The sequence below is a fragment of the Leishmania martiniquensis genome, chromosome 3, assembly GCF_017916325.1.
Source record: "Leishmania martiniquensis isolate LSCM1 chromosome 3, whole genome shotgun sequence".
Classification (NCBI taxonomy): Eukaryota; Euglenozoa; class Kinetoplastea; order Trypanosomatida; family Trypanosomatidae; genus Leishmania; species Leishmania martiniquensis.
In genome coordinates, this window is record NC_090138.1 from 219277 (window position 1) to 244609 (window position 25333).

Consider the following 25333-nt stretch of genomic DNA (forward strand, 5'->3'; position numbering starts at 1 on the left):
GCCTCGGCCCCTTCCCTCTTCCCCACCGCCGCTCACGGCCACACACGCGCGCGCGCAACCAGCCACTCGCAGCTTCTTCGACTCGCGCGCGTGCGCCCGGCATCCCTGACCCTTGTCGCTCACACAGACAGCGAGACAGACACGTTCGGGTCCATCTGCACGACGGACGCTTTCATTTCTATCAACTTTTTTTTCTCAATGTCGGCTGAGGAGCATATGCACACGGCAACGTCTAAGAAGCGTGGCGAGGCGCGCTCGTCGAACGCGCGGAAGGTCGTGCTGACGGAGTCGCTGCTCGCCACGGATGCGGAGAAGCAGGCGACGTCGAAGAGTCTGTACGGCGACTCCGCCGCGCGCATCTCAAGTAACATCAGCACGATTCACGACCACGAGCGGCTACGCGCCTACGAAGTCATCTTCCGCAACGTGCGTGGCAAGACGCTGCTGCATATCGGCTGTGGCATGGGGCTGTACACGATGCTGGCGGCGCGTGCCATGGCGAAGATGGTGATCGGCATCGACAGCTCCGCGATCGTGGACGCGGCGCGCGTCGTGGCGGCGCAAAACGGCCTCAAGAACATTGAATTTATTCGCGGGCGTCTGTGCGATGCGCTGCATCTGCTACCGCCCGGCATGAAGTTCGACTACGTGCTGTGTGAGTGGATGGGGCCGCTGCTGCTCAACGAGCGCGTCCTGACCGACGCCCTGTACGCCCGAGACCACCTCCTCACGGACTCCGGGTCGCTCTGCCCAAGCCGCGCCTCCCTGCACGTGGCTGCCGTCTCGGACTACTCTTTTCGCCTCGACACGGAGGACTTCTGGAGCAACGTGTACGGGTTCCAAATGGAGCCGATGAAGGAGCTCGTGCGGCAGGAGGTGGAGACGTGCGCCATCCCCGGCAGCAACATTGTATCGGCGCCGTGCCTGGCGCACACGCTGCACATGGACAAGTTGGAGGGCTTGACAGCCGACGAGACGGCCGCCTACGAGGCGCAGGCGAATCAGTCCGCTGCGAGCCGCGACAATGAGGAGGAGAACCCCGTTGAGCGCCGCTGGGTGCCGGCTGCGGTGGCTCAGAAGGGCTTCGAGGCCGCCTTTACGCTGAGCATCTCTCGCGACGCGACGGTGCATTACCTCACCTTCTACCTGGACGCCGCCTTTACGAGCAGGACGAACCCTGGCGCCAACTTTGTGCTGGCGGTGCGCCCCGGTGGTGAGAATAGCTGGGTGGAAGTCAGCGTCGGTCTGCGCGAGCCGCTGCCAGTGAAAGCGGGGGAGAAGGTCAAGGGAAAAGTGCGCGTCTACACCCCAGCGGACAAGGGTGGCAAGATCACGGTAGTGGAGGTAACGGCTAAGACGTCAGGGCAGGTAGCGGCGATCGAGACGTCAGGGACCTACTACTACCAGTCCTACTAATCAACGATGTGGGGTGGAGGGGGGGGGAGTACACGTGCGCATGAGGCAACGCAGAGGCACCGCTTCCACGAGCGTGTCTGCGCTCCTCCTCCCCTCCCCACTTCCTCCCCCCTTACCGTGTGTCCTCCACTCGAGCTCGCGGGCCTCTTCTTAAGTCTGTGTGTCTGTTTGTGTGTGCGTGTCTCCGTCGCCTCTGAGCACTAAGGTTGTCTCTCATCGTATTAATCTTTAAAGCGCGTCCGCGTGACCCAGTGCGATTCGTGGAAGGGGCGGAGCGGGGGGAGGAACGTACCCGCGGTCACGGACGGGCTTTCTCGCGCCCTCGGCTGCTTTCCGGCACCCCCTCCCTCCTCGCCACCATCCACCTCCACTCGCACCCGCGTGTAACTGCGCAAAAGGACGTAGACAAGGACACAATGCTTGGCTAATCGAAGGAAGTGTGAATGGGCGTGTCTGTATGGGAAAGAGAGGAGGGGGGAGGCGCGTCTGTGGCCGATGCGTGCGAGGCGTCGCCTGCGCAGCAGCGGCGACACGCGTCTCCTGAGCCCCCTTGAGCAAGCACACACACACACAAAGGGCTCGCATGCCTCTCTCCCCCTCCTCTCGTCTGACGCGGTGCACCTCACGCATCGGGCGCTCCACCCTTTCCCTGTCTCTGTCCCTCCCTCCCTCCGGTACTTGCAGATCGACTCAGACACGCGCAGTCGGAGAGAGGCCCGTGCACGTACACACACACACAGAGACACTCACTGGCGTGCGCAACGGAGGAGTGAGGGGTGGCGCACATTTCATGGAGAAGAGCGGTCGAGGGACGCGTAGGAGCAATGAAGAGCTACGCCCCTCGCCCCCGCATTCGTCAGCGTATTTCTGTGGAGGACATCACACAGGGCAACCGCCGCGCCCTCGCCAAGGCGATCACCCTCGCCGAGAGCTCCAACCCTGCCGACTCCTCTCGGCTGAGCAGCCTGCTGCGCGAGATTCGCCAGACGGCGACGGTGCGCACGGTGCCACGCTTAGCGCTCTCTGGAAGCCCGGGCTCCGGTAAGTCGTGCCTTCTGGACGCGCTTGGCTATTATCTATGCGAGAAGAAAAATATGCGCGTTGGAGTACTGGCTGTCGACCCATCCTCAACCATCACGCACGGCAGCATCCTCGGTGACAAGACCCGCATGGAGAAGCTCGGCGCCCACCTGAACTCGTACGTCCGGCCATCCCCATCCGGCGGGCACCTCGGCGGCGTCACCTCGCGTGCGTGGGAGGTGCTAGAGATCTTCGAGGCCGCAAGCTTCGACGTCGTCTTTGTCGAGACCGTCGGCGTTGGCCAGAGCGAAACGCAGTGCACGGACCTCACGGATCTGATGATCCTCCTGGTGCCACCCGCCAGCGGCGACGAGCTGCAGGGCATCAAGAAAGGCATCGTTGAGGTGGCTGACATGGTCGTTGTCACCAAGAATGATGGCAACCGCAAGCAGCTCGTGCAGCAGACGGTGTCTGCCTACACACGCGCCGTCATGTACACGGAGGCGAAGCAGGGCTTCTCGAAGCCGGTCATTGCCGTCTCCGCCGAGGAGGGCAGCAATGTGCCGGAGTTGTGGGAGGCCATTGAGAAAATGTGGACCGCTCGCAACGAGAGCGGTCAAATTGCTCGCCTGCGACGCGCCCAGTCGGCGCAGCACTTCTACAACTACTTCGAGATGGAGCTGCTGGCGAAGGCGCGGCGGATGGCAAACCTGGAGATGCAGAAAGCGGCGCACCGTGTCTGGGAACACGAAATGACGCCGCGCGAGGCGGGGGATATGATGGTGCTGCGCACGTTGCGGGAACACTTAGCAGCGGAGGCAGCCGTGCAGCGGGACCTCACACAAAACGACCGCCATGTGTAGAGAGCGCGACGTGGTAAGAGGAGAGAGGGGGTAGGAAAGGGGGACGCTGCGCTTGGAAAAGTGTCTGACCGAGGAGGAGAAGGAGGCAGGCAGGCAGGCGTCCTGTACAGCGCAGCGCCACAGCGGAGACCGCATTTTCCCCTTCTTCCATGCAAACAGGACGTGCTCGTCTCTGTGCATGTATGGGTGGATGTGCTTATCCCTCCCCCCTCCTCCCCAACTCTCGCCGGCGCCCTGACCCCCATCCCGCTCGCTCACCGCGAGCCAACAAAATCTGCGACCACATCCGACACAAAAAAAAAGTTACCATACCCATGCACAAGGCGGATCTCAAACTGCTCCTCACCACACACACACACACACTTACACACGCACTGTCATCTCCCATCCTGTTGCCTCTGCTGACTCCGTGATGCGGGTCATTGTGTGGAGAGAGCGAGGACGAGGGAAGAGGTGGCAAGTGGCGCTAGGGGGAAGCATCAGTGATGCGCGGCGTTCACCGATGGACCGTCGTGTGGCACGTGTGTGCACCTCTTCCCGAGGCTGGGCATCAGCGTTTTTCTCCTGTCAAACCACCCCAATCACCCTCCACTGCGGCAGCCACCTCGACGACCGCCAGCATCGGCGTTGTCTGCGGTGCTGCTGCGCCTCCGCTCGCACGCTTGCGTGCACAGAGAGAGACGGAGGAGCGATGGATGGCCTCTTCACTCGCTCGACTGCACTCGTCTGCTCACCTTTTTCGTCATCTCTGTTGTTGCTCGACAGCTCCGTACTCAACGCTCTCTGTGTGCGCGCCTCTTTGACGGCATCATGCACTCTGTGACACGGGCCTTGTACTACATCGCCAGCGTAAGCGGGGGCAGCAGTGGTGGTAGTGCCCGCAGTGCTGGAGGCAACTACCGCAACACCGCCCAACTTGCGGATGTGTTTCAGCCTGTGCCGCATCGCACCTCACAGCCCTTCGATCACGTGCTCATCGACCTCTCATCCTTTGCCGCCTCCCTCGGGTACCTCACCCGCGACCTCGTCGGCCACGAGCGCGACCGGGAGACAGTGCGAAACATTCACCGACAGCTGCAGACGGTAGTGCTGCGTCGCCTTCAAGCGCGCAAGAGCCTCGCTCTATTCCTGGACGGCAGCGAGCCGCTCTGGGTGCTGGAGCACCGGCGCCTCTTCCCTGGCCGGCGGTACGACGCTAAGGTGTATCGCAGCTGTGCCTCTCCGATGCCGTACCTGCTGGAAGAGAAACTCCGGGGAACGTCGATGGAGCAACGCGTCCCGCCATCGGAGTCTGTCATGAGCGGCCCAGCCACCCCCGGCCTGGCAGAGGGCAAGATGAGCGCCTACCTGCTGGACCTCGCCACCCGCGTTGTCCAGCCACCGACGTCTCCGCCGCACCTTTGCGCCCTGGTCACGGCGAACGACACTATCTGCCTGGTCGGCGGCCCCGAGCTTGCTTGGATGGGGGTTGGCATGACACCGTTTCACAACATCACGACCGTGACCCTGCAGCAGGGGGAACTGCGGAGCTGCTCGCTGGAGGGCTCGATGGAGTGGATGCGGCTGGACCATCTGCTGAAGATGGCGCCAGAGCAGGAGAGCAGCGGTGACAGCGGCGCAGCATTAGAGCTGAGGCAGCGCCTGGCTGCTGTCCGTACGGACCTCGTCCTGCTTCACTTGCTGACCAATGGGCACCCCCACACGGGGATGCCACAGGCGTTGGCGACGCCCTTCGCAGACGTGTTGGATGCATACCTGGATATGGAGAAGCACCACGCAGCAGCGCCGCGCACGCCACAGAGCACCCCGCGCTTTCGTAGCGTCTTGTTCGACGAGGAGCCCATCACCGACGCGCACCTTGAGCGGCCGGCGCTTCGACTGCGCCTAGTGACCCTGCAGCAGCTGCTCGTCCGCGTCGTGAGGACATCGTTGGGAGCCCATGTCAGCCTGCCATCGGGCAACCGCCCCACCCCACACGCGGACACGCTGTTGGAAATGGCGCTGCAGACGCACGGGCTTCTCTGCTCCGGCGGTGTGCCGTCTCCAGCGTGGAGCCCAACGCCAGACCCGGCCGCTGCCCCGCGTGGCGCCAGCACCGCCGCCACCTTGAACGGCACCGCGCTCCTAGACAAGTTCCCAAGGCTGTCGGCGGAGATGCTCCTACAGCACGTGACCTACCTTCTCAGTCACGAAGCGAAGCAGCGCACGAGCAGCTCGGCTGCCACTGCCGGTGAGGGCAGCGGCGACATGTATCTGAGCCCGCAGCGCACACGGCACTTCGGCCTCACGGGCGTCGAGACACTCCTCCTCAGTGCGACGCAGGCGGACCAGGTGAACCAAGTCCTCCCCCTCTACGCTCGCGGCCACACGCTTCCCGACGGGGTGGCGAAGGACATCATAGAAACGCGCAACATCCACGAGGCCCTGCGGAAGACGAAACGGGCAGTCAGCCGGGCGCTGAAGCAGGCCAGTCAGGAGCTGGCCCGCCAACTGAGCAGCGTTGCTGACAGGAACAACAGCAGCGCCGGCGCGGCTGACAACCATGAACCGCACCCCGCTCTGACCCACCTGCCATCGCACTTGTTCGTGCGTACTGCCGGTGCTCACGGGCCGCCGCCGGGGTGGGCGTACTACGGCATTCACCTCGGCATCAAGGCAGAGGCCATGAACGTGCGCTACAGCCTCAACGCGGCCGACAAGGCAACGCTGCACATCATCGGCAGCAACGGCCGCTGCTCTCGCAGCACCCCCTAAGTGGGGGAGTGGGGAGGGGATGTCTATCACAAGCAGCTGCGGTGCTGGCGGCAGCAACGGTGAAGTCGACGCCGCAGCAGGGATCCAGGTCGGTTCGCTGTCGGCCCGCAACGACCATGCCGCGCCTCACCTTCCCCACCTCGGTAGAGTGAAGGGCGTCAGCACCAGCGGCAGCCTCTCCGCGCATGGTGACGTGAAATGCAACGTTCCGCCGCCACGGTGGTGCGCCGACGCCACTGGTTCGGGGAAGGCGTCGGCTGCTGCTCCCCAGCGCGGTGCGAGCGGCGCACCTCGAAGCACAGCTGCCGGTACGGGCCACATACACTCTGTCGACGCGACAAGACAGTCACTGGCCATCGCCCCCCACCGCATGCGTATGCGGATGCGGCGAGACCGGTGTGCCGTGACGTCAGTGCTGTCGGCGATCCCTCCTGGCTTTGTTGGTCGTGGGCATATCGGATGCCGAAGGCGGCGCCGTACTCAGAGACAGCCGGGAAGAGCGGGGGGTGAAGCAGCTCAATCGACGAGAGGGTCATCGTATGAGGCAAGCGTGATGGTGCGCGTCTGGGGCTGCCGCGATGGCCGAGCAGAGAGTGGACGCTCGGGAGCAGCTCGCCCAGAAGTGCGCGCCCCACGCTGACAGCCTCGCACGCGCTGATTCGTTGACGGAACGATTTTACGCAGCGGTGCTCCCCAACCTCCGCCCCACCCTCCAACGGGCTCGAGTTGAAGGACGCGTGGTCGGGGAGGAGGCCAAGCTCCCAACTGCACGCCAACGCTGATGACGGGGTCGCACACGCAGGTGGACAGGCCCTCAGAGGCCGTCCGCAACGACGCCTCCCCCCCACCCCACCCCTCCTCTCCCTCCCCGGGGAGGGAGAGGGGTATCAGAATCGGCGACGTGGCGGTATGGCGATAGTTGACGGGCTCGCTCAGGACACCGGCACGTGACCCCACCACCACCACCGACGCGTTGACTTTGCCGTTGTCGCGCTCACCGGCAGCCGCGCACCTCCTCTCTGTGTATCGTGGGGACATGTCTCGAGTGCCTTGCTTTCTTCTATGCTGAGGAGAGGGCGCCAGTGAGGAGAGTCACGATGAGGCGTGAGCGTACGAGAGAGCGAAACGGCTCACGTCGCTCCTCATCACTGTCGCGGCAGAAGGCGGCTGAAGACGGCGGTGCAGGAGGAGAGGGGGGGCGTGGGCGGTGGTGGATGAAGGAGAGCGCGGGGCGAGATGAGGTGTGCGTGGAGGGGGTGAGGGGGGATGTGCATGGTAGCACGAGCGTCAGGTCCTGGGGTGTGTATGCACGTGTGTTTGGCCCTTCACGCACACTCCGCCTCTATCGTCTGCTTTCGTCTCTGCTGCCTCCTCCCACCGACCCCACTCCTCACTGCTGCGTCGCGAACAGCTGTCAAGGAAAAGGGGGTGGGAGCGTCGAGCATGATAAGTGGTATCTGTTCCATGAGCACGTGCAGAGGTGCTGTGTGACACAACACTCGAGAAGAGGGACACACACACACAAACACATCAGCACCAAGACAGGAGGAGGAGAGCGCGACAGATGGTGCGTGCCTGTCTGGTATGTAGGAAAGGGGGCGGGCATATGAGCTCCTCCCCTCACGTTCGCTGCTCCTCCTTCGTACATGCGCGCACACCTTACCTTCTCTTCCACCACCACCCCTCCACCCTTCCCTCTACCGGCAGCTAAAGCATTGGTCATAACATCGATCGCGGGCGACGGTGCAACGCAGCCACCGCTGCGAGAGATCAGAGCCTCGGCAATAAAACAATTTATCCGCGTGCGCATCTTGGCACGTGCACGCACGAGAGCCCAGAAATGTCCTTCCGCTACACCAATCACCTTGTGGCAACGCTAAAGCACCGCCTCAACCTCGAAGCCGCGCATCGGCAGCTTGTCCGCCAAACCTTCACCGGCACCTGTGACGGCATGGAAGTGACGTGCTCCGCGTACGGCACCGTGGTAGGGCTGCGGATGCTTGATCCCGCGGTGTGGGAGCCGCACTACCGGGCCGCCGAAGACAGCGGGTCAGAGGCAAACGCAGCAGCCTCAGCGGCGGCCTCTTCATCGTTACCCTCCTCGTCCTCCTCCGCGCCGAGCACCACGAAGAGGATCGACCTGGTAAAGCTCGCCGCCAGCATCCAGGCGGCCACGTGGCAAGCGATACAGAAAATTCGGGCTGCGAAAGAGGAGGCGCATAGCCGCTCGCTGCGCCGCAACCCGCAGCTGCTCGCGGAGGCGAGGCTGCGCGACTGGTACGAGCAAGACGCAAACACACTGCACCCGCGACCATGTGATGGCCTCAAGAACCTCCAAGCAACGGAGTGGATGCAGGCGGTGCGCTTCGGTGTACCACAGCCGGCGCGACACCTACGCTCCCACGCGGCACATACCGGCGCGATGGACAAAGGTAATGGTGGGAGAGAAGACCCCAAACCTCGCGCGACGATCACTGCGCTACGGGACGAGGACTGCGACCCCGCCAACATCCCGATCGGCTCTGCGCATCCGCTTTTCGCGCCTGGTCTACTGCTGCTGGAGCGGGACCCGAATGCAGCAGAGAGCAGCGGCAGCCGCGTTGATGAGGCGTTTATGCTGAGTGAGCAGCGGAAAGAGATGCGCCGTGACGAAGAGGCCTTCTGGGAACGTGTCGAGCTCATCCGCCGCAGCCAGCTTGCCGCGATTCCGCAGGGTGGTGCGAAGCGCGGCTACGCGGACATGTCTGCCACGGTGCGGGACAGCATCGAAGAGAAGGTGCAGCTGCGCTTTACGCAGTGAGAAGGGCGAATGCGTTTGGGTATGTGCACGGCCAGTGCGTGTCTGAGTGCCCCGCCATCGCCGCGCGCGGGCGTCGTCTGTCGTGAACCGCTGAAGATGAAGAGGGCGACGGTGCCGGGGCGAAGGCCGAGGGGAGGGCAGTCTACGCACGGGGCCGCGTGCGCACCAGCGCAGAGGTTGGGTGACCTCTTATCTACTCTCTTGCTCCCCCACCACCCTGGCCGGCGTTTCGCCACGTGACTGGCGGCGGCTTCTCCACACACACACACACGCCCTCCCCTCTAGTGACACAGTGGGAAGGGGGAGGGCGCAGTCCATGAAGAATATAAAAAAAACGGATGCATGCTGCACATCAACACGTACAACACACGGCGGCGGGAAGAGGGGGAGGGGGGTGAGCGTGTGGTCCTGGCCAGCAGTCCTCCTGTGCGGATATGCGAGACCCGCGAGTGTGGCACAGCCGCGGCAGACTTCGACCCCCTCCCCTGACCGCTTCCCCGTATCCATCGTCGTAAACAGCGCAATCGGAAGGCACGGAAGAGAACGTCCAAGAGAGGCAGACGTCGGAGGCATGCCATTCGGGGACGCCCTTGTGCGTGAATACCTCTGTCATGCGGACTGGGAGAGGAAGAGGGAGAGGGCTCACATATGCACAGAGGAACGAAGCGCCTCCGCGGGCTGTAAGTGGCAGTCCATGACTGCTCTCATGCTGCAATCCTTGACCGCACCGCTCGTCGGCCCTCTTCGGGGCATAAGTGCCTCCATCGCTTCCCCTCCCCCAACACCCTACCACCGTTGGCTCCTGCCTCCACATTATTCTGTCGTTCCGAACGACTCCACGAACCGTCCTTCCCCCCCCCCACACACACACGCACACAGAGAAAGAGACACCTACCTGCCGGCCATGTTACGCCGAACGCTTCGGTGCTGCACCGACGTGCAGCATACGAGTGTGCCATCGTTCATGCAGCACCCAGTCGAAATGGCCTTCTATTTCCCTAGGTTCCACCCCCAGACGCACATCAACGCTGCAGGTGTGCCGGAGCTCATCGACGCCGTGGAGCTCATGACGCGGCACTCGCGGCGACCTCGTGCGGATACCACTGCATCCACCTCGGCAGCGGCGAGCACCACGTCGCGAGCGCAACCGCCCACTCGGTGGAAAACAACCGTCTCATCGACCGCGCACCCCACGACAGATGCCTCCGTGACTGAAGCGCGGCGGGACAACACGAAGTCCCTCTTGCTGCTAGAGCGCGGCATTGACATCCTGAACAGCGTCGGCGGGGTGCGCAGCCCCGCGGTGGCAAACTTGCTCCGCCCCCTCTACGCCGCCCGCTTTGAGCTGCTCAACGGCAGCGAGCACCTGCCCCGCTCCGAGTACGCGACAGGGCTGCACGTGCACAAGGCCATCCTGCATCAGGCCGCTTCGCTGCTCTACTACAACGACACGTGGGATAAAGCTGACGTGCACCAGATCGACACGACTTGTGTGTTGGTGGGCCACTTCGTGAAGGCGTTCTGTGCGCTGTTCCCATGCCCCTTTCACCACATCGCCGCTCCAGCTACCAGTGACGCCACCAGCTCAGCCCAAATGTCGCCAGCGGCACGGGCTGCCGGCTGCGGCGGTGCCACAGCATCATCGTCGCCCCCTGTGCGACGCAAAACTGCCTTCAACCCGGCCGAGTGGAAGCTGGACGTTGGCGACGCGGGAGAGGGTGCGTGCCTGACCTTGTCTATGGTGCAAGACCGCATCGAAGAGCTGCTGCGCCTCGCCACCGCGGCGTACGAGAAGCACGGCAGCGCTCACCCGGAACTGCGCTGGCTTCGGCCGAAACTACTGGTGCTGAAAGGGCTCCTCACCATTCCGCTCACGGGGCACCTCCTGCACGCAGAGCGGTACATCGAAGAGGCGGCCAAGTACGTGGACGCGCGGACGAGGCGCAAGAACCTGCTGCTGGACGGGCTGAAGGAGCGCGCGCGTGAGCCGGAGCTCGGGCTGTACATGCTACTGCAGGCGGAGATCGCCGCCCGCGCCTTCGACTGGGACCTGACGCCCGGGCAGGTGGATGATCGTGTGCTGCAAATGTTTTCCGATGCCGCGGACTACTACGCCGATCCGCCCAATACAACGCTTGACGGGGACGCCATCATGTCGGCGGCCAAGCTTCCCGAGCAGCGGTTCGAGGCAGAGGCATATACGTGCTGCCTACGCAGCTACGCAGCCTTCTTGCTGGGCGCCCCACGCCCCAAGGCGGCGACCACACGTGACTCCCCTGTGTTCCTCTCGAAGCAGCTCTTCTCACTGAACCCCCTGCTCACCGTGGCGACACCGTCTTCACTCTTCTTCAGCGATGCACGGAACGTATCGGCGTTGCCGCTGGATGTGTGCCGCCGCCGCACTGGCGAGGCCCTTGATCGGGCCCTCAAGCTTAATCGTATGCTCTACCCGGACTTTCGCCAGAACGCACCTGCGGCGGCGACTCTCATGACCATGGCGTGCATGTACGCTGACACGCGCGACTACCTGTACGCCACGGGGCTGTTCGAGTCCGCGAACAAGGCCGTGACATACAACTTCGGCGACACCTCGCTCGAGCACGTCTTCCTGCATAAGCTGCGGTACGAGTTCCTTGCTGGTGTCGGGTCGGAGCAGGAGGCCAAGGCGGCCTCGCACGAGGTGGTGCACCTGCTGAAGCGCATGGACGCGCTGCCATCCTGACGTGGACCACGTGCCGCGGACGCGGACGCGGTGCCGGCGCCAACAGCCCCAACGGTTAAGAGAGGGAGCGGAGGAGAGGGTCGGAGGAGGTCTCACCTGCCCAGCCCAGCCCACCTCAGAGGCCAGTTCCCCTTCGTTATGCGCTGCTGCGCCTCGTGCTCTGTGGAGCTGTCCGACAAAAAAAAATAAGGGTGGAAGGGGGGAGGGGGGTCGCCTGCCGTACCCCAAAGGGGGCGCGAGAGGCACCGGCCCGGCCTCGTGGGATGTGGCTGTGAGGCGGGCGGGAAGGGTTAAGAGGCTGTGGGGCCTTCTTCAGTGACCAAGCTGGAGGGGAATTGCTTTGCCGCGTGTCCACCAGTGCTCCGTACCGGACGTTCAGGCCTCTGACGGGCCCGGAGAGGAGGAAGGGGAGGGGAAGGTGGTCGTCGTGAGGCTCAGTGTGCTCGGTGTGAGGTAGGAAGGCGTGGACGCATGGAAGATGACCGGAGTTGACTCCGTCATGTACGCACGCGTACAGTCAGTGACGGTGATGACTTCCTGAAGTTCGCGATTTCGTCTCTCATCTCACTCGTCCTCTCGGGCGTCGGTGTCTTGGTCTTGATGTCGACGACACACGCCGCTTCCCCTCCCCCCAATGCATCTCGGACGTGAGCGCCGTGGAGCCTCTACGACTGGTGAGCGAGGTAAGAGCGCGAGAAGAGGGGGGAAGAGGGGAAGGGAGGGAGGCTGGCGCGCACACACACACACACATTCTTGGCCCATGACGCCTCCTCTACCACCCACCCACTCTCTCCATCCCATCCCTAGTGCGCGCGTACGCGCGACATGACGAGCGGTGGTGATGCCAGCAATGGGTGAGGTCGGCGCATGACGCCGAGTAGGATCGCCACCCCCTCCGTACGACGCTAAGCCGCTCACTCGACCCTTTTAAACAACGGACAAGGAGGTGAGAGGCAGCGGTGCGCATCGAGAGAGGGGCAGGAGGAAGGGAGAGACCGCCCCCTTTCATCTCGCTTTCTCTTCAACTCCTCCGCATCTCCACCTCCCCCCCACGGCCGCACACGCACCGTGCTCACGGCGCCGTCGCCACGCTGGCCTCTGCGAAGATGGGGTGTGTCTGCCCTAACGCAGAGAAGCTGAAAAGCGTCCTTACATCCCTCTCTCTCTCTGTGTTTATGTGTATGTGTCCCCTCCCCTCCCTTCTCTTCGTCTCTGGGCGTCGCACACACACACACACAAGCGTGAGCATCAACTCTTTTGGGTTGCCTCTCCCCCACCTCTCTCTCTCCTGCTGCTGCTGCTTCTGCGCTCACTTCCGCATTACCCACGGTGTTCTGGTTGCTCTGAGGGTCTGAGACGGCACCTCTCCTGGTCCCTATCCCCCTCGACCGCTCTTCTAAGCCCACCCTGCAGCTCATCTGCGCTCGTCCTCGTGGACTCGCCCATCCCGACGGGCACTCCCACAGCCGCTCGCTTGCTCGCTCTCTTTGCCTGCGTGCCAGCCCGGCTCTGCCCCGGTGTGTGTGTGGGTGGGTCGGTCGGTCGGTCGGAGTGTGAGGTTAGAAAGCTTGGTTATCCCCTCCACCACCACCAACCGACAGCGTCCAACTTCGTTCGGCACACCTCCGCCTTCTCCTCGGCCGTGATGGCAACTATGGCCGTGATGGACGCGTCGTTGCCGCAGACGACGGCCAGGACAGCGAACACGCGCCAGGGCCTCCCTGCGCCACCGCCGCCTCCATCCGCCGCTGTTCCCTTCAGCCCATCGCCCCGTCAAGAACCCCACCCGTCAGCTGGCGCCCTCGGCTGCCAGCGCTATCATCAGCAGTCACCTCGTCTGGATCAGCACTGTGAGCGCCACCGCCGTGCCACCCTCGCGGCGCCGTCTTCGTCTTCGTCCTCCTCGTCCGTGTCGCTTGCTTTGTCCGCGCTGCGGGCCTCTCACACGGACGCTTACGAGGCGGCGGCAGACGCGTGGTGCACGGACGCGGGTGTCGCCCTGCTTCAGCCGCCGAGCTCGCCGCCAGTGCGCCCGGTGAAGTCGTACGGCACCGCGTCGGACAGCAGTGACGCCGTCTCGCGCAGCTCCTTGAGCGCTGTGGTGGCAGTGCAGACGCCGAGTGACACAGTCGACTTGACGACGACGCAGGCGCCAGGCAACAGCACCCCAGGTATGCGTGCTGGCTCCCAGCTGGGCCAGCTGCAGCAACGCCCATGCCCCCACACGCCCAGTGGAGGCCGACTACACGGGGCGTTCCCGCAACCGCAGCAGAGCGAGCACCCACACCCCTCACGGCAGATGGCGGTGGAGGCCTGGCCCGACTGCGTGGTCGGAGCCCCGGCGTACGATCCGCACGCTGACGCCCCCCTTGATGGCGACGCGCACGCGGCCAGTGGGGTCGAGGGGAGCGATCCCGCACCGCTGGCCGGAGGCACGGCGCGTGAGCCGCTGGTGGCGAGAGGAGGCGCCCATGGCGATGTGGAGCCGGCAGAGGGCGGACGGCCCGGCAACCCGGTCGCTGGCGGAGGCACAAACGGCAACAGTACCGCGCCCGCCTTTCTGTCGAGAGGCGCACCGTCGCCGATGGAGTCGCCGCCGACGCTCGTGGAGCTTGTGGTGCGGCGTATGCAGAGCACCTCGCTCCTACAGTTCCTGTGGGTGTTGCTGCTCATGGCGATGCTGCTGGTGGGCAATGCATTTCAGGTCATCTTTCTTAACTTCTGGATCCACCAGTTCCCAACCAACCTGAGATCGATGAGCGCGACGATGTCGTCGTCGTCGTCCTCCGCCAGCAGTGACAGCGGCAGTAGCGAGGAGCATGCCAACGCCCTCGCGAGCAGCTACACCACCTTCGTCATCTCTGCGGTGCTGTTCCCAGCTTTCTTTATGGTGCTCTCCATCACGTACGCGCTATGGCGGCGGCCGAACCTGTCCTTTACGCGCGAGTGGGCCGGGTGGCGGCTGCTCCTGGGCATTGGTGCAATGGACGCGCTGAACAGCGCGATGGCCATCTACGCCGCTGCGAACACACCCGAGGTGCTGCAGGCGCTGTTCGTCTCCCTCGTCCCCATCTACTCTGCCGTCTTCACCAAGTGGTTGCTGAAGGACCCGCGCGACTATGCGAATCTGTACGTAGTGGTGAGCTTCGCTCTGATCGCATCCGGCGTGGCGCTGGCCTCACTGTTCAACTACGTCATCGCGCACCGTCACCACGCGGAGCACGGCAGCGGGAGTAGCGAGGCGGCAGTTGGTGGTCGCGCCACGAGGAAATTTCGGTTGGCCACCTTCTCCGAGGGGCCATCGTCCCTGTCTGCCGTGGCGCTAGACCAGCAACTGTGGTGTCTCATCTTCTTCCTCTCCGTCCCGCCAACGGTGCTGATGAACGTGTGGCAGACCATGTACATGATTCGGTATACGAGCAACGATCAGCTGACGGCCTACCTCGCCGAGCACGTGAATGAGGCGGAGTACGAAGAGAGCGACAATAGTGCGGCGACGGCTGCTCCGGGACAGCGCACGCGCCTCGTGGACAACGAGGGCGTCGCACCTCATCCCCTCTCCACGGCGGAGGCGGGCGAAGCGGTGGATCCAGTGCCTCTGCGGTCCCCGGGCGCGGCGTCGCCCGGGACCTCGTCGGATGGGTCGGTGCATGGGCACTATCGCTTACACGTCCCACATAGCGAGCTCCACCTCCACGGAGAGGACGCGAGCGTCAAGCTCGTCATGCTAACCGCCGACACAACGATCCAGGCCATCCTCGCCTTCGTGCTCATGCCGATGGACGCACTGCCTTGGTTTGGCGGCAGTAGCTCGATCCAGGAAGTGGTGCAGAACCTCGAGGATGGCATCGATTGTGTTCTACACTGCCCTCGCAACATGCGCTACTGCATCCTGTATAGCACGGGCTTCGTTCTGGTTTACATCGCCTCGGCCTACCTCAACCGCTACAGCGTGACCCTCTGCTCCATGGTCAGCCAGCTCTCCGGCCCCATCACGGCCCTTGTCCTGATCGCCTTCCCCTCACTGAACATGACCGGCGACGCCTCCCCGTGGTATGTCAGCGTCTTTGCGATTCTTCTCCTATCCTGCGGCACCGTCATGTACGTCTATTGGGACGAAATGACGGTGGAGGCGAAGGCGGTGGGTGAGATGCAGCTGAAGTGGGCGATGATGCAGGAGCAGGCACGGCGACACGCACCGTCGTCGGCAGAGGGTCAGCTGTACCATGAGATTCACGACGGCAGCAGCGGCCACCTCGCCGCACCACAGCCGCATCACCATCCGCGATCGCGGCGCTACCGCCGTCGTCGCCAGTCAGACTACGTTGTCGTGGTCGACCAAGACACGGTGGATGGTGCGGCTAACGAGCAGCCGCACCATCCCTGAGAGGGCCGAAGGCGTCGTCGCCCGAGTGCGGTTCTCCCTCCTGCCTCCTCCTCCCCACCACCACCACCACCACCCCTGTCGGCCCCACGTCGAGTGGCTCTCGCCGACGAGCACCGGAGAGAGGGGGGAGGGGTGTCGTCCGTGTCCGCTGCTTTCCCTTGATGGCGTCATGGTGTGGGTTGGCTTATTTCTTCTGTTGCTGTTGGCGAGTACCGGACACGAAACAAAAAAAAAAGAAGCGGGGCGGGACATGCGAGCCTGCGTGGTTGGGGGAGAGGAGGGGTTGCGCATGAGCGTGTGTCGGTGTGTCTGCGCTGCTGTCTCTCCCGCCCCTTCCCCTCCCCACTTGATGTAATGCTGTGTGCAGAGAGGCGGTGGAGGGGGAGTAACACTACGGTTGATGCGTGTGTGCATGTCTTTGCTTATGCCAGTAGAGGGAGGGAGAGGCTAGAAACTTTGCATATCCCCCCCTCTCTCCCTGCCGTTGTGCTCGACAGCGACTCGGTGGCGTCTAGGAGGGGGGGCATGCAGGCATGTTGCGTACCCCTCGAGCGCGTCGCCTCCTCCTCTCCGAAGGCACTGTCGTCGAGCACTCCTCAGAGTGCATGGGGCACACACACGCCCACACACACACACACCGAAAGAGGATAGCCAAGAGAAGAGGGGCTGTCTGGAGGACGGAGAGGAAGAGGAGGAGCAGACAGGAGCGCCCCGAATGGGCTTCTCCGCCTCTGTGTGTGTATGTGCGTGTGTGTGTGTGTAAGAGCCCCCCTTTCACGCCTCTGCTACAGCCCTCCTCACCACACGTCCCCCCCCTCTCTCTCTGTAGGGTGAGCTCTCTTGCCTCTCCATACTGTGCGTGGGGCATCTCTCCGGTCGCTGACGCCTCTGTGTGCTCGTGTACCCGTGCCGCCGCCACACACGCACGCACGCACACACACACACACACCTCCTCCTCCTCCGGTTGGCATGTCCCCAATCCACACGAAGCAGATGGAAGGGGTCAGCCTCGGTGTGGAGGCCATGACTGGCGCCCTGCCCCCGGAAGGGCAGCGGTCACCGCTGATGCGGGAGGGCATCAGCGGTGCCATGGCGGCGGCCACTGTAGCAGCCTTCGCGGACTCGCGTCGCAACACTCTCCCCGACGAAGAGGATCTGAGCAACGCTACCTGTGTCTCCTCCCCCGCTGCTGTAGCCACGACCTCAGCGATCGCCAGCAGCAGGCCTCGTGCCCTCCCCACCTCCCCTCCATCTTCGCCCACCGGCAGCCTGCTCGCCAGCGGGACCAGCGTTGCGTCTTCCCTCACGGAAACGTCAGTTGAGGTGGAGCGGTATCCTGTCCGTGGCGCGGCGGCGACGGCAGCGGTGGACAATGGCGCGGTGGAGGTGGCGGTGGCGACTGGGATGGCAGCGCGCTGCGTGGAGCCCACCACGCGGGACGGCTTTGTTGACGCTGCTAGCATATCCACCTCCGCGCCCTGTGCCGCGCCGTCGTCGCCAGTGACGGTACCCGCGCCCGCGCACGATGCGGGCAGCGCGGTCATTGCCCTCATCTGTTCGCTGCCTCGCCGCGCCGCCTATGTCGTTGTGCCCTCCCTATGCGCCATCCGCAAGCGGCTGCAGACGATGTCGCCCAAACAGTTTCTGTGGGTCACCTTCCTCGTCGCCCTCGTCATGGTCGGCAACTTCATGCAGATTGTGATGCTCAACTTCTGGCTCATATCCTTCCCCTCGGACGGGGCGCCCGGCAACTACACCGCCTTCGCCGTGCCGGGCATCTTCTTCGCCGTCCTTTTCGTGCTCCTCCTCGGCGCCTACACCGCGATTCGGCGGCCATCGCTGAGCTTCGCCAGGCACGCGCACGGATGGGTCATCCTCACCGCGGTCGGGCTCTGCGACGCCGTCAACAGCTGGATGGCCACGTACGCCGCGTCGTACACCTCCGAGGTGCTGCAGGCCCTTTTTTCGAACCTCTGCCCCCTCTACGCCGTGTTCCTCAGCAAGTGGATCCTGCGCGACACGCGCCGCTACGCGAACCCCTACATCGTCTCGGTCTTTGTGCTCACCATCTGCGGCATCCTCGCCGCCTCGCTCTACGGCGTCATCAAGGACCACAACATGGGCGAGGGCAAGTGGTGGATCCTCATCTTCTTCCTCTCCATGCCGTTTCGCGTGCTCATGAACGTGTGGCAGTCCCTGTACATGATTGTGTACACCCGCGACCCGAAGTTCGTCTCGTGGATGCGCGCGCGACTGACGAACGCGGAAGAAGGCGCCGAGCCGGCCTCTTCCGCGGTGCACCACAGCGACGAGGGCACGCCCAACACCTCCGGCACGTTTGTCAGGGGCGGGGCCGGCGACCGCGTCGGCCCCGCCTCGCTTCTGGACGTGGGCTACGCAAAGGCAGCGTCACCGATCATGCGCTACGGAGGCCGCGGCTCGATGGGCAGGCTCGACGACGACGACGAGAAAGACCTGCGCGTCGCAGGATTTGGCGAGCAGCCGAAGACGAAGCGGACGGGCGCAGTGAAGCACGGCTCCGCAGATGCGAGCGACGGTTACGCGCTGCCGAACAGCACCGAGGCGCGTGCGCTGGTGACGCACGACGGCACTGGTGGCACTCCTGTCGTCGTCCCTGCCACATCGCCAGACGAGCCCGTAGCGAGTCCCGTGGGTGAGCATCATGTGATGTATAGCCTGAGTGGTCCTGAGGACGGCGAAGACTTGCGTCCGACCGCGGGTGCCGCGCCGCCGCTCCCGACGGAGACCATGTTCACGGTGCGCTACAGCCAAGGTGATGACACCATTGTCAAGCTCGTCATGCTGGCAGGCGAGACAACGATGCAGATGTGCTTCACGCTGGCCCTGCTCCCGGCGGATGCGCTGCCGTGGTGGGGCAACAGCGACACGGTCAGCGCAACGTGGGACAACTTTGTCGATGGCGTCCGCTGCGTCTTTACGATCCGGGAAAACTTCCTCTACTGCCTTCTGTACACGCTTGGCTTTGTCTTCACCTACGTCGGCTGTGCCTACCTCAACCACTACAGCGCCGCCCTGTGCTCCATCGTCACCCAGCTCTCCTCGCCTCTCACGGCGCTGATGCTGGTCATTGTGCCGAGCTGGAATGTGCAGGTGGAGGGCGACTCGCCGTGGTACTACAACCTAATCGCCATCCTGTTCCTGAGTGTCGCGGCTCTCGTCTACGTCATGTGGGAGGAGATGACGGATGCCGAGAAGGTGCAAGCGGAGTACGAACTGAAGATGAAGGAGCTGCGCGTGCGTCCGTCGTCGCACGAAGCACCGCATTCTGTTACGATTCAGGGATGAGGTCGCGCGCGGACTTCCATGAATGGGTAGGGGAGGGGCGGGGGGAGACCTGTACGCGCGTCCGCACGGAGAGCGCGTGAGCGTGGGCGCGACTAAGATGAGCAGGAGAAGTATTGAAGCTCCTGCCCGTCCCGCCTACCCCCGCCCGACCCCCAACCCCGCCCGCGGTGAAGCACCCTCACGCCTCGTGGGTGCTCTCGCCGATGAGCTTGTGCGGTGAGCTCATCTGCTTGTGCTCGAGCGTCTCCGATAGTGTCGGCGCATTACTTCGCCTGTCTCCTGTGCTGTCCCCCCCCCCACCTCTCCCTCCCTGTTTTCTCCGCCCATGATGAGAGCTACGCTGTCTACAGACACCCGCACGCACCCGCTAGCGTATACCAAAGGTAACCAGAAATGTGCAGGGATGTGTGTGTAGAGGGTGAGGGGAGGGGGGAAGGCTGAACTGTGGCGGTCGATGGAGTGTCGGTGGTCGCGGCGAAGCGAGCGGAAGGAAGAAGCTGCACATGGGGGGGGAGTAAAGCACACCGCTTCGTCGTGTGATGGAGGGCTCCTGCATCCTCGCTCCCACCACGGCGGCCACCACTGCCCTTCTCTGTACCTCCTGCGCATGCGTACCCCACCCCCAAAAACACACACACACACACACTCGTCTGCACGGGCGTGCACATGAAGCGTGCTTGTATGCGTCTGTGTGTCGCGGTTGCTGTCGTCAACGGCAGCCCCACACGGCGGCGGGGGAAAGAGGGAGAGCCTCTTCCCTCCACCCCGCGCCCTCCTGCGGAGAGCCGCCTTGAGCAGCGCTTGAAGAGGAAGTGCACACGCCGATGGCTGCTTGTCCACGCCAACCCGCGCACTACTCCGGCGGCCACGCTCTTCTCCTACGCGCTCCTCCTCCCCACACACACACACACCATTCTCTCTCTCCCTCTCCCTCTTTCCTCGCGCACACATGCGCATACGCAGATCGGTGACACCGTTACTCCCCCTCCCCCTCCCTTGCACGTGAGCGCCGATGCGCGGGAAGGGGCACAAGCGCCTTGCTGCACGGTCCTTCCATCAGTGGCAGAAGCTCCACTACAACGCGCTGTGCGACCGTCACATGCCCACACCGTTGGGCGCGACGATGCGACTCCCCGTGCGTCATGCGGTGCAGCCGTCCTCATCTCTGCCCGTGCCAGCGTCGGTGGATCTGAGTTTGACGACAAACAGCGATGCGGTGCTGCAGTGGTGGCGGCGGGAGTACGAGCCGTTTCTCGCGCGCGATCGAGGCGCGGAAGGGACGGCCGGTGCAGCGCCGTCAGCGGCCACTACGGCTCATCGATTGGTCAGTGCGCATGTCAGTGCCCACGTTGGCCCACCCGCAGCGCCGCTGGGCTACCCTGATTACATCGTGTTGGAGGCACAGCAGTACACGGAGGGTGTCCTGCGCGGCGAGACTTACGCCTACCAGCACGCAGCAGCGACAGGGGCTGTCCCGGCCCCGCCGCCCGGCGCACCGTACCTATCGCCAGTGAAGTGGATCCAGCAGCCCCTGCTGGACGGCTTCGTTGCGCAGCGCCTCACCGCGCACGTTGGGGTGACGACCGGCTCGCTCCTTGATGCCCGGCGTACGGCGATGGCACTCGGTCGTCAGCTGCCACCCTGCGCACTCTCGCCGTTCTACGCAGCCAGTGCGTTGCTGGATCGGTGGTGCCTTTTCGGTGACGCAGCAGCAGTGGCGCCATCCACGCCGCCGCCGTCGTCGTCGTCGGGCACCGCCTTGGACGGGACGTGTCCGTCGCAGCAGCCGCAGGATGCCGTCATGCATCACCTCCGCATCACTGAGCTGGCACTTGGGGCGGCACTTCTGTCAAACTACCGTGCCGTGTGGCTGAACGGCGCCGTTCTCTCGCACCCGCGCACAGGCCGCGCTGTACTCGTCGTTGGCCCCCGACGCAGCGGCAAGACTACGCTGGCGCTGCACTGCCTCTCGGCGGCTGCCATGCAGGGGTCCTCCAACGCGAGCGGCGGCGACGATGTGCGACTGACAGCGGCGGAGCGCTTCTTCCTTGCAGCTGGCACGCCTGTGCGACGCATGATAGACCCTGCCAGCGCGCGGCCCGCATCTCCCAGTATCTTCGCGTGCTCACTGCCGCACCACATCACGGTGGGTCTTGGCGCCGTGTTGGGAACCCTGCGGCCCAACCCCGGCTTGGCCGCCACCGTCGAGCTCCCACTCTTTCTCCGGTCGGAGGCCGGCCTACGCGCCTTCTTGCGCAACACCGACGGCGTGCTGTGGAACATGAACAAGGCCTACCGCGTGCGACTCGAGGACACCCACACAGCATCAGCGCCTCGCGCCAGCTCGCAGTGGGACCCTGTCGTGGTCAACGCCCTGGCAGGCGTAGTGCTACTCGACTGGAATGTGGAAGAGCTCGCCAGCACGGCGCCGACGCCGGTGCGCAATGCCGTTCGCGAGATCCCACTGCACGATGGCGGCGTAGACGAGCTTCTGACGCGGGCGCAGAACTACCTGTTTCATGGGCACCATCTCCTGCGCCCCGCCTACGACCCCGCGAAGGATGCTCCCGCAAGGCTTGCGGACGCGCTCGCAGGGGAGCTGGCCGCGGCAACGCCTCCGCCCCACGGCGGCGGCACCGCTCCCGCCCTGCACTGCATCGAGGGCTCCGTTAACTTCGACCTCGCCACGAGACTTGTCCTGAGCCTCCTCAGCGGAGCCGCGTGAAAGCTCCCACCCCCTTTTTTTTGTACCAGATCCCCCCCCCCCACAGGCAGCAACGGACGCGCCGCCCACGCGACCGTGCCCGACCTGCCCGGGGACATTCCGCCTCGCTTAATCACCGACACGCCGTAAACAAAACATTGTCGCGAATCCAGCGCACGCACGCCTTCCCAACCCCGCCCCCCCCCCGAGCCCGCCACGGACCCGACCGCGTGCCAAAAAGCAGCGCCCGACATGCGGCGCGGCAATGCCCCAACCCTGTCAACTGAGCACCGCCCGGCCAACAGCCCCAACCCCAATACAAACACCCGACACCAGCAGCGCGACACATCGCCCCGGCCCCCATCCCCCCAACCCCACCGCAAGAAAGGGGCGGCCTCCCCAAAAAAGGGAGCGCCGAGCCCCCGAGCAATGCCAGGGAACCCCCGCAGCGATTTAAGAGGCTGACACCGGAAGAAATGCGGGGAAGCCGGGGGGCCCAGAACAAAAAGCGATGAGAAGCGGCCCCTACCACTTCACGCCGCCCCAAGGCACGAGCCCGCCGCGCGGACAGACAGACGCGCAAGCCATGGCCTTTAAAGACCCCACACGCCCCCCTGGAGCAGCAGGATGCCTGAGCCCGAATCGGCCCTTTCCACACCGTGCTCACAGGCCCCATGATTAGTAGACACCACAACAACCACCCCTGCCGACGGTTGCGGGGTAACGGCGCGGGAGGGTCTGCGTGCACGCCGTTCATAATTTCGTTGCCGCTTCATAAACACAGGAAGCTCGGCCGCGATAAGGTGAGAACAGCTCGATGTCGGAGTTTTTGCAAGGCACCAACGCCCACACACCACCACCAACACTCTGAAGGTGGCCCGTCCCACCCCGACCTTTACAGGCGGGACCAAAAAGGCCGCCAGCAGCGGCCCACCCATATGGTGACAGCCGGCCCGAGGAAAAGAGCCCTCCCTCCACGGCCACCCTGAGCAGCCAAACGTTTGCGCACACACCAGCCCCAGGGCACGGACGACAGAAAAGAGGGGCACTGCAACCAGACTTCGTTGGCCAACATCCGTTTCCGCTACGCCTGTGAAGGTCCCATTTCGCAGTTTCCACTGGCAACTCCACCCCCACCACCACACACACACACACGACAAAACCATGGCCGCGTCGATATTTTCCCGCCGCCCAAAGGACCCTCACCCCCCACCCCACAACAAGGACAGACCCACCCGCCGCCAAGCGGCAGAAGCACCCCAGAACCCTTTCGCCTGGGTACCCCTCGCTTTCGCAAATTCATGTGAATGGATCCGATATTTGTGGGAAAGAACAAGTCCGACAGTAAGAGCCACACGTCTGTGACGAGGAGGCTCACCCAGAGATAAAACAGCGCGATCCGTACTTCCGAAGCCCCCGCCAATCCGATACGCTTCACGTCACGCCTCCGCATCGAGAGGAGCGAGTCGCGCGGGGTCTCTGCTACACAAGTGGCTTTCACCCACCTGTCCTTTGGACGCCCGGCCACGGCCGCACACCCCCACCCCCACCCGCAACGGCGGAAGCCGAAGCGCCAGAGGGGCCCTGGCCCATAACAGAGCTCATCTGTTTGTTGGAAAGAGCACACGCAGGCAGCCGCAGTGACCGCAAAATGGGCGCCGAGCACGTGTCTGCGTCGCCCCGGGTGCTTGAGCACGCAGTGGTGGCGGCGGCCCTATTGGCGCCACCCCCTATGTAGACAGGGCTGTGAACCGATAGCTCGCCAGCGGGGCCCGCCTGTTGCTGCGCTTGCTTCCGGGCAAGCGGGGGCTGGGAGGCCGCCCCGCGTGTCGCGGGGCGGTGGTGCCGAGTTCCGAAAAGGAAACGCACGAGCGGCCCCCACCACGCACTCGTTTTCGGGACGCGTTGGACGCCGTCGTGCCGCGCGGGGTCTTTCCAGGGCAGGGAAGGGAAGAAAGACACCGACACGACAATGGACTGCTCATGGCGCTCCTCTGGCTTGTGGTATAAAAAGGAAAAAGCAGCAGCCAGCACCCAATGCTCGCATGTGCCACCGTTTTCCCCGCAGCCAAATCGGTAGGACGAGCGAGGGGGCGAATAACCCTCGCTGCGCGTACGCGGGGGAATGTGGTTGGGAAGGCGGGCGTCTTCTGTGCGTTTTGGGAGGGGGGCTTGGTGGGAAAATAAAGCTGGCGCCCGCCACCGGCGCCGCGCAAGCAGCCCGTGGCCCTGGGGCAAAGGGGTGGCGCCGGCCGCGCTGCCCCCTGGTTTAGGGCGGCCCCAGCGCCCCCCCCCGCTTTTGGCGAGCGCCAAAGGCGGCGCCCCGCGCCCCCGGGAAGACGCGCCGCGCCACACGCCCCCCCTCAAAAAAAACCCGGCGCCCGCCCTCCCCCCGGAAACCACGCCCCAACACCCAAATCTTCCCTTTTGACCGAAGGCCAAGGGCCCCCTTTTTTTAACGCCGGAGAGGCGCAGGGCCTTTTCCTCTGCTATTGAATCATCCTTTCACCCTTATCGATCTCGACGCAACTGGTGGTCTTGAAGCCGGCATAACCCTCGATTCGGGCTGCCTGAGAGGGAACGCTGGGCAAAAAGTTTCTGGTGGGCGGCGCCAAGGGGGAAAAAGCCCATCGCCAGCACACACGCCCGGGAACAAGCCACATTCCTTGTTCTAAGGGGACAAAAAGGCTGTGGATTCTCGACCTCCAAGAAGGGCCTCTGCCACACAACGCGAAAATAAGGTTATCGAAAAGCATCAGCGCCGCCGCCGGGACCCGCAGCCCCCGACACGCAAAGAGCCGGGCAAGCGAGGAACAACTGAGGGCCAAAAAAAGGGGGACCTTCTGGCGGCGGGCTGCTTCGTTAGTTACCCATCCCCAAAACCTTTCAGGCGAAGCATAGAGCATCCAAGCCAAATACGTTGAGCAAAGGGCCCCGCCACCTAAATTCCAGACCGCTTTCTGAAAAAATCGTCTTTGGTCTCACACGTAAAGCTGAAAAGGCATCGCCTGCAATACGATGGCCTTTGGTAATACGGAGAACACTAGGAAGTTTAGGTCTTTTCAATCAGAGCAGCTTAGCCAAACCACTCGTAGCAAAAGATCTGGTGTTTTTTCGTTGTGCGCTTTTTGATGGGCCGAAGGCCGCGCCCCGTAGGGCCGCCCAGCCCATTTGGGAGAAAACAGCTTTCATGAAATTTTATCGCCAATCGTTTTGTTTTTAGCGCTTCGGAGGGGCGGGGCCTCGTCCTTTCCAGGCCTTTTATCCGCAGGGGTGCCTGGCGTTTCCCCCCCTCCCGGTGACTAGCGCCCCCCCGTCTCCCACCAAGCCCACTAACGTG

The 25333-nt window shown here is 63.9% G+C and overlaps 7 protein-coding genes across 7 annotated transcripts; all 7 read left to right on the plus strand.

Moving 5' to 3' along the window:
• Positions 1–198: 198 nt before the first annotated feature.
• Positions 199–1416, plus strand: LSCM1_08100 (uncharacterized protein; the record flags this gene model as incomplete). The annotated part of the gene is made up of 1 exon (XM_067325441.1): positions 199–1416. The coding sequence occupies one exon, from the start codon at positions 199–201 to the stop codon at positions 1414–1416; it is 1218 nt and encodes a 405-aa protein (XP_067181546.1).
• An 824-nt stretch (positions 1417–2240) lies between these two features.
• On the plus strand, positions 2241–3299 carry LSCM1_08101 (uncharacterized protein; the record flags this gene model as incomplete). Its single annotated transcript, XM_067325442.1, has 1 exon — positions 2241–3299. One exon carries the CDS (start codon positions 2241–2243, stop codon positions 3297–3299), a length of 1059 nt encoding a protein of 352 aa, XP_067181547.1.
• A 4594-nt stretch (positions 3300–7893) lies between these two features.
• Positions 7894–8853, plus strand: LSCM1_08103 (uncharacterized protein; the record flags this gene model as incomplete). The annotated part of the gene is made up of 1 exon (XM_067325443.1): positions 7894–8853. The coding sequence occupies one exon, from the start codon at positions 7894–7896 to the stop codon at positions 8851–8853; it is 960 nt and encodes a 319-aa protein (XP_067181548.1).
• A 904-nt stretch (positions 8854–9757) lies between these two features.
• Positions 9758–11575, plus strand: LSCM1_08104 (uncharacterized protein; the record flags this gene model as incomplete). The annotated part of the gene is made up of 1 exon (XM_067325444.1): positions 9758–11575. The coding sequence occupies one exon, from the start codon at positions 9758–9760 to the stop codon at positions 11573–11575; it is 1818 nt and encodes a 605-aa protein (XP_067181549.1).
• A 1645-nt stretch (positions 11576–13220) lies between these two features.
• Positions 13221–15962, plus strand: LSCM1_08105 (uncharacterized protein; the record flags this gene model as incomplete). The annotated part of the gene is made up of 1 exon (XM_067325445.1): positions 13221–15962. The coding sequence occupies one exon, from the start codon at positions 13221–13223 to the stop codon at positions 15960–15962; it is 2742 nt and encodes a 913-aa protein (XP_067181550.1).
• Positions 15963–16955: 993 nt separating this feature from the next.
• On the plus strand, positions 16956–19289 carry LSCM1_08106 (uncharacterized protein; the record flags this gene model as incomplete). The annotated part of the gene is made up of 1 exon (XM_067325446.1): positions 16956–19289. The coding sequence occupies one exon, from the start codon at positions 16956–16958 to the stop codon at positions 19287–19289; it is 2334 nt and encodes a 777-aa protein (XP_067181551.1).
• A 1012-nt stretch (positions 19290–20301) lies between these two features.
• LSCM1_08107 (uncharacterized protein) lies at positions 20302–22014 on the plus strand (the record flags this gene model as incomplete). The annotated part of the gene is made up of 1 exon (XM_067325447.1): positions 20302–22014. The coding sequence occupies one exon, from the start codon at positions 20302–20304 to the stop codon at positions 22012–22014; it is 1713 nt and encodes a 570-aa protein (XP_067181552.1).
• Positions 22015–25333: the final 3319 nt, after the last annotated feature.